We start from the raw sequence: 13,756 nt of genomic DNA, 5'->3' as shown, positions 1-13,756 counted from the left end.
AGGTTTGTGACCTTTTGTGTTTTGGTATCTGGATCTATGTGAGGTTGTGGCTCCCAAATTAACGTGTGGTCCACACATATTGATAATTAGGCAAAAAAAAAAAAAAAAAAAAAAACTTCAGGAAATATATTCCCCCTTTCAAGTCAGCAAGGTTGAAGCTCACACAGTTGCCAGACTCAAACGGAGAAGGAAGTGGTTGTGTTGTGTACACGTCTCATGCATGATTTAGCACAATAAAAAATATCAAGAGTTTGTACCCCCAATGTTTTACTCTCTCAGGTGAGTTACAACAGACATTTGTTGTAGGGGAGGAGACATCCCTGCATATATGTGATTTTTTTTTCTCCATGCGTGTAGTAGGTAACATGTCATTTTTTTGATTTTTTTTTTCCCATTTGTGTAGTAGGTAACATGTCGTTTTACTGAGTCAAAAAAAAGTGTGCGGACCTGTACATGGTGGACTTGCAGCATGGAGAAAAGCTTGTTGAAGCAAGCACTCAGCATCGGAATTGAAGATGGTTGGACTAGCAGGGTGCTGCCAGGAGGAGAGCCTCCTCCATGGAGAGCCCTCAACAGAGAGTCATCTGTGCCGTTGGTAGTCTGGCAAACTGGAAAACATAAAGTATTCATTCTTGTAAATCTTACATGAATACAGACAGCCAAACTCCGCCTGCGAGAAGCATGTCAGAGCTGGACTCCAGATTATTGCTGGTACTGTGGATCAAGCTTTTATTGCTGTGGTTTGGTCATATAGTTTAGGGAGGAATCATTGAAGTAGAAGTCACACAATCGGGAAGCTTAGCACAATTTTAGAGGTGGGGAAGTGGGAGCTTGAAAGTTGTGCCAAATTTATGAGGTTGAACTGCAATTATGCAGAACATCACATGAGATGTCAGTATATTATGCAACAGTTCAGCCAATGTCACAAGACTTCAGCGCATTAAGCAACAAAGGATTATTTCTGGACTAGCCTTAATTTATTCATTCATTCATTAATTTTCCAAACCGTTTTATCCTCACTAGGGTCGCGGGGGGTGCTGGAGCCTATCCCAGCTGTCTACGGGCAGTCGGCGGGGGACACCCTGAACCGGTTGCCAGTCAATCGCAGGCCACACAGAAACGAACAACCATTCGTGCTCACACTCACACGTAGGGACAATTCGGAGTGCTCAATCAGCCTGCCATGCATGTTTTTGGAATGTGGGAGGAAACCGGAGCACCCGGAGAAAACCCACGCAGGCCCGGGGACAACATGCAAACTCCACACAGGGAGGCCGGAGCTGGAATTTTTCAGTTTGCATATAATTTTATGCCTTAAAGTAAGGAGTCATGTTCTATGAGCACTCTCGTTGTGTATTTGCCACACTGCTCTTAATTTGTCACTCTGCTTACCTGTGGAGGAGCTTGATGTTAGAGCCTGAAGAATCGAGTCGGCCTGTAAAGTTGCCATCATTTTTAGCATCAGTTCAGCCTGCTGCTCCAAGCCCACCTCTAATCGAGCATCCAGTGCTGAAGACAAACAGGCAGAGTGGGTCAAAATAACTGATGCCAAGATATCAAAAACACAAACATTAACAGAAGAAAAAAAAAATCCTCACCTTGTGAAACTGAGACCGAGAGCCCTTGTGACCCCGGCTTCTCAACAGCAACTGGTGGTTTGGACACTGGAATGCCAACCCCTCCAATGTATGGCGTGTAACCATACGTGCCATAATCAGAACCCCAGTAGTCATACCACGTGCTGCTTATTGGCTGCAAAAAGACAAATAGGAAAAGGATGAGACACACAAGGATAAAAAGGAAAAAAAGGAGCTCTTAGCGAATGTTAAGTATTTGCAGGGAACCAATTCACTGATAATTTATGAGTATGTTGCCTCCGTTGAAAAGAGCAACAGGACATCTTTGTCATGTCAAGGAAAAGTTCAAATTCCTGGTGTGTGGTTATCACAATGCCTCTAAGAAATGTTTGGTTGCCTTCTGTAGTGGTATCACAAAACAATGAAAGAACAAACAAAAATACATCATTCATGCATTATGATCTATTATTGCTCACTGAACAGAGGTCTAACAACTTTTTTTTACATTTGCTGACACTTCTGGAATGTCATGTACAATAGCTAGAATTCCAAGTTCTGTTGAATGTCTGAAGCATATTTTTCATTTAGTGATTTTCATTGCAAGGTGGAAACTGGTTCATTTGTCCGCCTCACAGTGCAGCAGTGCAGTGTTCGAATTCGGTTCCGGCCTTCCTGTGTGGAGTTAGCATCTTCCCCATGCTTGCGTGGGATTTCTCTTGGTACTCCGACTTTCTCCCACATTCCAAAAAACCTGCATGGCAGGTTAATGGAACACTAAATTGTCCCTAGGTCTGATTGTGAGAGCAAATGTTTGCTTGTCTATGTGTGCCTTGCGATTGGCTGGCAACCACTTCAGGGTGCCCGTGACCCTCAAAAATGGATGGGTGGATGGATGGATTTTCATTGCTTCTCTGAGAGTGACAAAGTTCTATTCTATTCGTGTGGGTTATTTGCCTTTTGGGTGGTAAGATTTATTTTCAAATGTTTACACAGAAAGACACATGTTGAATGTTAACATAAAACATTGTTTAGGGAGGGGAATAAGAGAAAACATGAAACGGAACAAGTTTCAGAAAAAAACATACCTTAAACACTTTTGCAGCAAGCGGATCTTTTTCCAAGTCAATATCTAAAGGATCAATATCAACATCCATCAGGTCTTGTAACAAGTCAAAGTCCATGTCTTTTTCTTTTTCCAAAGACGACACAGGTGGAGCACCTTTGGATAATGAAAGCAGCTTTTAACACAACACTACTCAGCAAAGTGATTTATCATTTGAATACTAAGTGATAAAATAGTTTTACGGTCTTGATAGAAGAAAAAATAAATTAAACTCAATGTTTGATTATTTATATGCCCACATCTCAAGCATTACTGGTAGTATGTGAAATGTTGGTAATTGATGGGCCATCCCACACAATGTGAGGGTCCAGGTAGCACCTGCAATGATATCAGGCACGAGGGTCTCATCAATGCTCTCTACCAAGGGGATCGGCGTAGGCTGAGGCAAGGGGTCATCTTGATCAACCCCAACTGATGAGGACGAAGCCCCGGCCTCCTCAACAACAGTCACTTCATCCATGACATCCATAGAACCAGGAGACAGCAGTTCACCTGAAATAATGTTCATTATTATTCCGGATGACCATGTGTTTCCGATCTGTTTTTTCTTACAGGCAGTGTGTTGCAAGGACATAAAAAAAAAAAAAAAAAAAAAGACTCCTCCAAGAATCTCTTACATGAACATTGTTGTGCATGAACTCTCTCACACAGTGCCTTATTTCGTCACGTATTCTATTATCCTGGCAATTTGTAAGCAACATTCAGTGATCACAACAAAAGTCATGTTTATTCTTTTTTTGTTTCAATATCCCCTCTGCCACATCTGTTTGTGTGTGCATGCGCACAAAGGGCCGTATTTTGGTAGAATGGCAGAAACATTGTAGAAATAAATTACATCATCTTTAAATAAAAAATAAATAAATAATCGCACCCCTGGGACTACTGTGGAGGTGCTGAGGGTCACACACAGACATATGATCGGGGGGCAAGGCAGACTCCAATTGCCCATTGTCACATGGACGGTAGGCTTAAAAGAGATTTTCGTCTCTTTAGAATCACACTTGCTAAACCCCAGTGGACCGAAAAAAGACGCCGTGGACGAGACTACTATTGTAGTAGAAAAATATATATTTGGACAGAGATAAAAGGAAAACCACACATATTACCAATGAGAGCGTGTCCGTCCGACCTCGAGCGTCGTGTCTGCTGTACTGGCTTAGCTGTTGTCTCAGCTAGGCTAGTTTAGCTGGTGTCGTAGATCAAAGCTCTTTGATGTGTAACATCCGTTGCATCGACGCTGATTGGTTGAAGCCAAGAGATGCGCGCATGCATACATGTTCGCGCTGACGCACGCACAGCAGAGAGAAGCGGACTATTGACTGCTGAGTCGCGCTTCGCTCGAGTGGCGTCGTGTCGTAGATCAAAGCTCTTTGATGTGTAACGTCCGCTGCGTCGACGCTGATTGGTTGAAGCTAAGACGCGCGCTTGCGTACAGGTTTGCGCTGACGCACGCACATCAAAGAGCAGCGGACTATACACTGCCGAGTCGCGCTTCGCTCGAGTGGCGTCGCTACAGGGCCCCCCCACTGAATCCGAAGTCTGCGAAGGCAACGAAGGAAGGAAGACGTTGGAATGATGGAACGTCTACAATCGCTGATAGGAGACGAAGCGTTTGGGGAAGCAGACTCATCGGCCGCTGCGGGTGGTTTGGCTTGAAGAAGATGCCAGACACGATTTCAGTGGCGGACTGCAGGGCGAGCGGGACATCGGAGGGCGAACAGCCGTGGATGATGTCGTGGTCGAGATGGGAACAGGAAGGGCTGCGGTTGAGGTTGACGGAACCGGGAATGGAATAGCTGCTGTTGATGAGGGAATTGCGGGCGAGGACGGACTCACAACGGTGTTGTTGGCGAAAGTCGCTGTTCGTGAGCAAAGAGACTGCTGCTCTACGACTGCCGGCTTGAGTCGGCCGATGGAGATGGTGTCCTCACGGCCGTTTATTCGGAGTTTGAATGTTTTCTCCCCTCGGGCAATGACAGGGAAGGGACCGTAGTAAGGCGGTTCGAGGGATTTCCGCACTCGATCACAGCGGAGGAAGACGTGAGTGCAGGTCCGAAGGTCGGGATCAACTTGCGCTGACAGGTTGGACTTTCGTGGCGGCTTGGGCTGCTGGGTTTGCGCAGGTCGTTGACGGCACCTGTCGCTGGTTCGGTCATGTTGAACAACTCACCATGCAGTCTCAGCGTCGCGCCGTATACAAGCTCCGCCGGACACGAGTCGATGTCTGGCTTTAGCATAGAGCGAATACCAAGCAGGACGAGTGGCAGGTTGTCAACCCAGTGCTCAGCGTTGTCGGAGGACATCAGGGAGGCCTTCAGTTGGCGATGAAGGTGCTCGACCATTCCATTGGCAGCAGGGTGGTAGGCGGTAGTCCGACGTCGTTCGCACCTGAGGAAGGTGCAGAGGTGGCGGAAGAGGCTCAACTCGAACTAAGCTCCATGATCAGTGGTGATGGTTCCCGGTGAACCAAAGCGAGCGACCCAGTGTTGGAGGAAGGCCAGCACGACTGACTCGGTACTGTTGTCAGGAAGAGGGATCACCTCACACCATCAGGTGAAGCGATCAACGCAGGTCAGGATAGCGGCAACCATGGGACGGTGGAAGGGTCCAATGTGGACATGACTGAAGAATCAGGCGTGTCGAAGGTGCCGACGGGCGACTTCGTGTGCCGGTGTACCTTGGAACATTGGCACCGGATGCAGCTGCGGACCCAGTCTCGGACATCTTTCTGCAGACCCTTCTAGGAGAAACGTTTCGCGATCAGCTTCGTCGTGCCGCGAATTCCTGGGTGAGAGAGTTCGTGCAGGGAATCGAAGACCTTGTGTCGAAGGGAGTCGGAGACCAACGGTCGGGCTTCGCTTTGGGAACCATGTGTAGCGGGGAGGCCCATTTGCTGCTCCAAGGACGGATGATACCGAGCTGAAGCATGTAATCAAATTCGGAGAATTCAGAGATCCGTTGCTTCGCTGGGGCCAGTCGTTGAAAACGCTGGAACTTGGCGGGACCAGTCGTCTTGATGTGATGAACGATATTGGGAGGCACTGGCTCAGTCGTCTGCGCAGGGTTTGTCGATTAGGGAAACGCCGCAACAGGGTCGGGAGACGAGGAGGGGGCAGGGTAATGGGACAGACGCTGGAGAAAATGGTCAGAGGTGGTTCCACGTGCCGTAAAGCTGGTCTTGTCGTCGACCAGCACCTTCCTGCGAACGCTGAGTGACAAGTCAAATTCGTGCAGGAAATCGGCACCAATGATGGGACGGCGGACATCTGCGATGGTGAAAACAAAGTGGAAGCAGCAGCGCAAGCCCAGATTAAGTTTGAGGAAGCATTGGCCGTATGTCTTGATAGTGATGCGGTTGGCTGCTTGGAGGGAGGAGCCGCTGGTAGGGTGATGGCGCTCTGCGGGGGAGGGAGGGACGACGCTGACATCGGCAGCGGAGTCGACCATGAAGCGTCGCCCAGAAGTCCGATCAAAGACGTGGAGGATGCCGCTCGCGGCACAGATGCCAGGAGAGTTGAGTGACGTACTCACTTCCTGGCAGGTCCGTTTCCCGCCCTGGGAGGGGGAGCGATCCCGGCTGCCGCCATGTCCGTGACTCATGCTGTGTCCACGGCTGTGGCTTCGGTCCTTGCTACGGCTCTGGATTTCGGCTCGTAACGCCCTGATCTTGTCCTGCATGAGGCGTTGCGTCACAAGGAGCTGCTGGAAGGTGTCCATGTCGCAGATGGAGGGGAGTGAAGTGGGCGAATAAATCCAAAGGGGTAGCCAAGTGAGGAGGGAAAAATACCAGGGAGAGTGTCCGTGGTTGGGAAAAAGGGCTGGCTCGCCACAAAAGGCCTGGCTCGCCAACAAAGAGATTTTCGTCTCTTTATAATCACACTTGCTAAACCCCAGTGGACCGAAAAAAGACACCGTGGACGAGACTATTATTGTAGTAGAAAAATATATACAGTAAACCTCGGTTTTTGACCATAATCCGTTCCAGAAGGCTGTTCGAAAAGCGAAACCATGTTCCCCGCTATAATCAATGTAAAAATGTTTAATCCGTTCCAAATCTTGAAAACTTTTTTAAAAGCATTTTTTAAACTATTTTACACCATAAATTGTATACACGTGTAATAAGAGAGCAGGTAGTATATAAAATACTACAAACAATTTGTATGTTTTATTTTTACCAATTTCAACAAAAACATTGACATTGTAACATAAAAATTGAAGTAACTTCTCTCTCTCTCTCCCATCGTGACACTTCTAGATTGCATTCTTTTACACCTTGAATTTTAAACCCTAAAGTAATGGCTGTAACTATGGACGCTCTCTCTGCAATCCTATGCTACGGTACGAGGTAACATCCCTCCATCCATTTTCTGAACCACTTTATGTCCACAAAAGTCCAGTCTTGTCCATATTAAAAGTTTTCTGGGGAAGATATTCCTCAGTCTTGATGAGATTTTCAAATTCAGCTTTTAACTTTTCAGCAGCGTCCTTGTCTGAACTGGCTGCCTCCCCATGACATATCACTTCTTTTCCTCAACTTTTCGAACCATCCTCTGCTTGCTTTAAAATCAAACTCTTCAGGAGCAATGCTAGGATCCTTTTTTATCAAATCTCCATTCCAATTGTCTTGGTTTGCCACAGATCGTATCTTGGCTAAGACTGTCCCCGCTAGTTGTTTCTCATTTATGAAAATAAGCAAAAGTTTCTCCACTTCCTCTAATATTTGTGCCCTTTGTTTGCTAAGCACACGAGATACTTTAGCCACATCACTGACTTTAAGATGGCCTTTCTTTTTTAGGATGCTGCTGATATCGGCATGCGGAACTCCTTAGCCAACACAGACACATGCACACCTGATTCATATTTCACTATCAAATCTTTCTTACATTCAACAGTTTTGCACACTATTTTCCTCCTTTTTCACCAGCTTTACTACTTCCACTTGCTTTCTTTGGTGCCATGCAGAAATAACAGTCCAATTTGCGTAGATCTCAACAAACACGTCTCTTTTTTTTTTTTTTTAATCTATTGAACACGCCTGCTCACAATGGACACTTTTTAAAATTAAAAACTTTATTGAACACGTCTGCTCACAATGGATGCTCTTTTTTTAAAATCGTTATTGAAGACGTCTACTCACAATGGACGGTCTTTTTTTTTTTTTTTAAATCTTCATTGAACACATCTGCTCACAATGGAGGCGTCACTTCTTCGTCTACCCGAGGAAGCGTCACTTCCTCGTGTAAGGAAGCCGAGGAGAGTCGAGTGACGTATTCAGGTTTGCTTAGTTTGGTAGACAACTGATTTTCGGTCATAATCCGAGGCATAAAAAAAACTCGAAATTTTTAGTCGAAAACCGAGGTTTGACTGTATTTGAACAGAGAAAAAAGGAAAACCACACATTACCAATGAGAGCGTGTCCGTCCGACCTCGAGCGTCGCGTGTGCTGTACTGGCTTAGCTGTTGTCTCGGCTAGGCTAACTTTGCTGGTGTCGTAGATCAAAGCTCGTTGATGTGTAACGTCCGTTGCGTCGACGCTGATTGGTTGAAGCCAAGAGACGTGTGCGTGCGTACATGTTCGCGCTGACGCATGCACAACAGAGAGCAGCGGACTATCGACTGCTGAGTCGCGCTTTGCTCGAGTGGCGTCACTACACACTATCATATGTGTACCTGCCAATGTCATGCACAGAGCCCAACGAGTATATTTCTGTTTCCGCAATGTCAAACATGGCGTAGTACACTCGTAATGCTCTGAAGCATACCTGCCAGGATGTCTTGTAACATACAGGTGAGGGAATACTGAGCCCAGGCACCTCCCCAGGAGATATCCCCTCGATTGAAGTCCGTCCCCACGAGCAGAAGGAGTAGGCGCTCTAACTGGTTCTCAGACACCACCTCAGAGAGGTGAATTGTCGGTCTGGTGGCATTTGCTATCCTAGCCAGGACCTGAAGAGGTGATAAGTGTATTCATTAAGAGGATTTGGGAATTACAAAGTGAGTAAATCAACCTAATGATCTTCTTCAAATCGTTTTATTTTTATTCATTAAACCATGCACATAATGATATGATTTGTGTTAATTAACAAAAAATGAATCTTGAATGAATCCTCTCAAATTTAAGACACTACCTTGCAGACAAAAAGTAGCAGGTCAGCATGACAGGTGAAGTCCATAGAGAGGAGGAAAAGGGCTAGCTTCTGCACCACTGAGATGCAGCGCTCATGCGACAATGTAAAGGGCAGGGGCTCAACTTCTGGTGCTTCTTTGGCTGTTGCAGACTCTGTGTCTAACGTGGAGCGCGGCCATTCAGCTGTCCGCCGAAGACGGATTAAGTCTTTAAAGTGCTGGGAAAGCCAGAGAGTTTGGACATAAATATAGGTTTTGTAGGCGATAACAGAATTTTCTAAAAGCAATCCCCATTCAAATCAAAATCAACAATCTGTATTTAAAAAATATCAGGAAAACTATGACATCGCAAAATCATCTTTCTACCTTTTATTTAAAGTCTTTCAAAAGAGGATAATCTAGAATATAAAAGCAGAACCTACCTTGGATGTGGCTTGCTTGAGCTTGGCCTGCTCCACTAAGAGTTTGTAGGAGGAGCCCTTGTTGCTTTGGATTTTCTCCTTCTCAATTTGCTCGACTAAAGCTTTTTGTTTTGCTTTCAATAGATTTAACTGCTAGAAGTAAAGGGGCACAATGAATATCAGCCCTGAAAAATATTCCCCTCCTGAAAACCCACAATAATGCATTTGTTCCAATGCAATAAAAATATTTTGATGAATATTTTTCAATAAATAATGACTCTTGAATAAGAGGGTTAAGCAGTTAACTTTAATTTACGTGTGTAAGAGAAAGAAGGGCTGTTTGGAGAGGTAAATTATGTTACTAATTCACAATTTGTAATTTACAAAACAAACTCTGTAGGATAAGTGGTGAAACAATGAGATACGTGTACCTGCTTGTGATGGACAAGTTGCTTCCGAATCTTGCGGGAGTAAAGTCTGTCGAGGCTACTGCTGCCTTTAGCTGATCGGCTGGTGTTCTGAGACTGAAGGCTGTTGTTGATAAAGCTCCACTGAATACCTGAAAAAAAAAATTATCTTAAGTCAGGGCTTCCACTCTTTTCTTGAAATTATTTTCCAAGATTTTTTTCATCTGTTGTAGTATGAATCAATTTATCACAACATGTACAAATAGATTCAACTCCCAAGCTTTGGAGAAATTTTAGTTTCTACAATTGTAGCTTATATTTTGTACATTTAAACAGATTGCCTTAATGTTAGCAAATACTATACAGTATTGGCTGGGGAATTTTATTATGAATATTTTTTTTTTTTTTAAACATGACCATCTCTCTCCCAGCTGCAAATCGATTGTCATTGTTCACCGCAAAAGAGCCGTTCAAAAGAACGACTCAGTCGCAAACGTCATAACACAAATTTAGGATCTCACTTGGATGTTGATATCTCAGTTACTTTCATTGCAAAGCAAATCAAGATGATGGAATGCAGCTGGTTGACTAATGAGCTGCTGATGGGTTGGAGAGAAGCCAAAGGCCATGGCAACACCCTTGGCCCCGCCACAGTCAGGTTGACTAGCCCAGGAGCATAGCACTAGCTAAAAGCACCATGAAAAGTCGGGAGCTCTGCTCTGTGCACAAACATGGTATTTTCAGAGAGCTGAATTCCTAATGAGGGTTTTTCTAATTCACATATTTTCTGTTTCTGCTGTCGGGACAATGGAGCAAGTAGGAAATACTGAGTGAAACGTCGCCCAGTAAGACTACGTGTAACCCGTCGCTATTTCAAAGCCGCCGTCCGTCAAGGTGCTTCGGCTCTACTGACACTTGTGACTTGTGGAATCACTCAAGTATGAAATCAAAGTGCTCAAGTACCTGTAAACGTTCTCTCCCTCTCTTTCCCTCCAAGGTGTTTCTTCCCACCTGAAGCTTCATCTTCTATACTTGTGACATAGTCCAATAGTCTGGAAACAAGCATCACCACCCAGCTGATCATCGGGATATCCAAAACACCTGGAGAACACAAAACAGTCAGATTGATTAAAAGTCATTATTTCTTATGTTTGTTTATGCAAATCAACAGATGATCCTTGCTAAGCCCTGTGTCATTCTGTACCACTACCTTCAGTCCTATGCTGTAGAGCAGCTTGTGGTTGCTGCAGAGGAGACAGCAGGCTGTCCAGGAGGTTCAGTAGACCCTCTAAAACGCCACTGTTGCTCAGGGATCTTTGGCCAAGGCAGGAGAGGAGCATAAACACTCTGTGATAAAAAGATTCAGAAAAGTTATGATTAAAACAAGACTGTTTGCAAGGTGACAAGAAATGCAGCTGCTCAAATAATATGATATTCAGTTTTCAATTATAAGATGTACATTTTGTTTGTCACATTTGTTTTACTAAGTTATAAACAAGGTATATACTCTGGGTGTCATGCAAACCAATTTGCATCATTATATCGGTTTTGATTGGAAAGATGTGAGTGCATCGATACAAACTAGCGAATCTGTCTCAAGATTGCTCGTACCAGACAATGGCTCCATCAAAATGTTGTGAGTCGGTGTAACCAGGTTGGATGTTTCTGATGATTTGCTGTTTCTTTGATTTTAATCAATCTGAATGGTTTATGTGTTGGAGAGATTTTTGATGTTACATGTCAATTTTTAAACGTGTGTATGTGATTGTGTGGATGTCTCAGGAGTGCAATGTATTTATATATTTCATGATACACTTAGGGGGTGGAGGGTCCTGCAAAATCTCGTTGTAACAAGTGTGCAATGACAATAAAGGATTCATTCATTCAATAAACAAGCCAAAAGCAACACATACATTTGTTCACTGGTCTTTCATAAATGTCTTTGAAGGAATTGCTACAATTACGGGACTGAAAGGTTCATTTGTATTGTAAAATTACAATAAATTCATTGCATCCTACCCTCTTGAACTGAGCTGTACTATATTGAATCTTTCCACTACCGTAGTTGAATCGTGTCAGTCACTGTATCGAGATACATTATCAAATTGGCTTTTATTGGAGAGATGTACTCCCCCCTACTATATACCATATTGCATGTTATTACATGCGATCACTTTCTTTAATCATTCTAAATATATTAAAAATATGTGGCACCTTTTTGTAATGTGGTAAAGGGCACTTTACCTGTCCTGGGGGAAAATGAGCAGCTGTTCGGAGTTGTACAGCTCCTGCAAGACGTTAGAAAGGAACTGTCCCCACCAGCGTTCACCTCCACACAGCTGTACCAAAAGCAGGCCAGCATGAAGACGGATTTTCGGTGTCCCACTGAGGCAAAGGTGTTTGAAGAGCTCCTCGCAGGCCTGTGCGTGGAAGGTACTCTGGAGCACTGATGGCACCGAGTGTCCTGAATATACAGATGTGTAAAAAAAAAAAAAAAAAAAAAGCAAGATAAAGGAAGTATGCAAATCCATAGCTGGGTTTCCCTTGCCCTTAGAAATGTCACAAAATGCCACTTGCACAATAACAAACTGCTAATTCAACCAGAAAATTTGAAAAAAACTGCTCAGGAAATTTCTCAGTCAAAAAAAAAAAAAAAAAACTACGGTAAATCTTTTTTTCCCAGCAACGATCGCAGTTTGACCATCGCCGCCATTGTTGTTTTGATCTCGCGTTAAGTAATCTCGCGTGACGAGATTTCCATTCTCGCGAGGCGAGATTGGCGAGATCGGCCTTCACCTCGCGAGAAGCAGACGATCGCCAAGTTATGTAACGTTAAAACAGGTGTTGCGAACAAGTGTTGCGAAAGTTTATTGCGGAGATATCAGAGGAAGCAGCGAGAGTTGGATAGTTTTTTGCGATGATAAGTTGACTTTGAGAAAGCCTTGCATCATTGGAAGCAGAGTAAAGAGAGGAGAATTTATGAACTCAAAGACTGAACCATGGGATGAAATAAAAACCTATTTCTCAGCAAATCTTGTATGCCTGAATTATTCACGCGAGTGTCCTGAATATACAGATGTGTAAAAAAAAAAAAAAAAAAAAGCAAGATAAAGGAAGTATGCAAATCCATAGCTGGGTTTCCCTTGCCCTTAGAAATGTCACAAAATGCCACTTGCACAATAACAAACTGCTAATTCAACCAGAAAATTTGAAAAAAACTGCTCAGGAAATTTCTCAGTCAAAAAAAAAAAAAAAAAACTACGGTAAATCTTTTTTTTCCAGCAACGATCGCAGTTTGACCATCGCCGCCATTGTTGTTTTGATCTCGCGTTAAGTAATCTCGCGTGACGAGATTTCCATTCTCGCGAGGCGAGATTGGCGAGATCGGCCTTCACCTCGCGAGAAGCAGACGATCGCCAAGTTATGTAACGTTAAAACAGGTGTTGCGAACAAGTGTTGCGAAAGTTTATTGCGGAGATATCAGAGGAAGCAGCGAGAGTTGGATAGTTTTTTGCGATGATAAGTTGACTTTGAGAAAGCCTTGCATCATTGGAAGCAGAGTAAAGAGAGGAGAATTTATGAACTCAAAGACTGAACCATGGGATGAAATAAAAACCTATTTCTCAGCAAATCTTGTATGCCTGAATTATTCACGTTTTCAGCATTTGTTTATAAGAAATAAACCTATTATCAATGTATATTGTTGTTGTTTGTGTTATGATCATATGCAATTGAATAAGTAGACCATTTCAGAATTCGAAATTTGGGACTCTCTAAATGCATAATGGGACTCATACTTTTCTGATCAGCGAGTCCCTGGGACTCGCAGAGCTCAAACTGTAAAATTATCACTGAATACTTACCTGTATATTCAAGATCGACTCACTCTGGCGAATAAGCGAGATGCCACACATACAAACACTTTGTGTACTCCAAAGACCAAGATTCCTCGGGCAGATCATGTGCAGAACACAAACCAATCGCGTTTACATGACCAAATATTCAGATGAGAAAATGGGTAGGCCAAGGGCCTTATTAGGGTTTTTGCGTGTGTTTATGTGGCCTTTCAAAACCAGAATACTGACAATATTGGGCTTTGAAAGGATTGACTCCATGTCAATG

General features: G+C 43.9%; 1 protein-coding gene across 1 annotated transcript in view; it reads right to left on the bottom strand.

Annotated features, from left to right (window-relative positions):
- The window catches only part of birc6 (baculoviral IAP repeat containing 6), a 101,269-nt gene that overhangs the window by 55,104 nt on the left and 32,409 nt on the right, over window positions 1-13,756 (bottom strand). Inside the window, exons 28-39 of the mRNA XM_019881884.1 lie at window positions 11,879-12,098; window positions 10,845-10,981; window positions 10,598-10,735; window positions 9,659-9,786; window positions 9,249-9,380; window positions 8,829-9,044; window positions 8,463-8,646; window positions 3,019-3,192; window positions 2,663-2,796; window positions 1,599-1,752; window positions 1,393-1,509; window positions 448-608 (exon numbers count right to left, since the gene is read on the bottom strand). Of these exons, the coding sequence (XP_019737443.1) occupies window positions 448-608; window positions 1,393-1,509; window positions 1,599-1,752; window positions 2,663-2,796; window positions 3,019-3,192; window positions 8,463-8,646; window positions 8,829-9,044; window positions 9,249-9,380; window positions 9,659-9,786; window positions 10,598-10,735; window positions 10,845-10,981; window positions 11,879-12,098 (1,895 nt within the window). The remainder of the gene's footprint in view (window positions 1-447; window positions 609-1,392; window positions 1,510-1,598; window positions 1,753-2,662; window positions 2,797-3,018; window positions 3,193-8,462; window positions 8,647-8,828; window positions 9,045-9,248; window positions 9,381-9,658; window positions 9,787-10,597; window positions 10,736-10,844; window positions 10,982-11,878; window positions 12,099-13,756) is intronic.

The sequence above is a fragment of the Hippocampus comes genome, unplaced genomic scaffold (assembly GCF_001891065.2).
Source record: "Hippocampus comes isolate QL1 unplaced genomic scaffold, H_comes_QL1_v1.1 scaffold36, whole genome shotgun sequence".
Taxonomy (NCBI): domain Eukaryota; kingdom Metazoa; phylum Chordata; class Actinopteri; order Syngnathiformes; family Syngnathidae; genus Hippocampus; species Hippocampus comes.
Note: the sequence above shows the minus strand (reverse complement) of the source record. Positions and strands in the feature narration are given on the sequence as shown.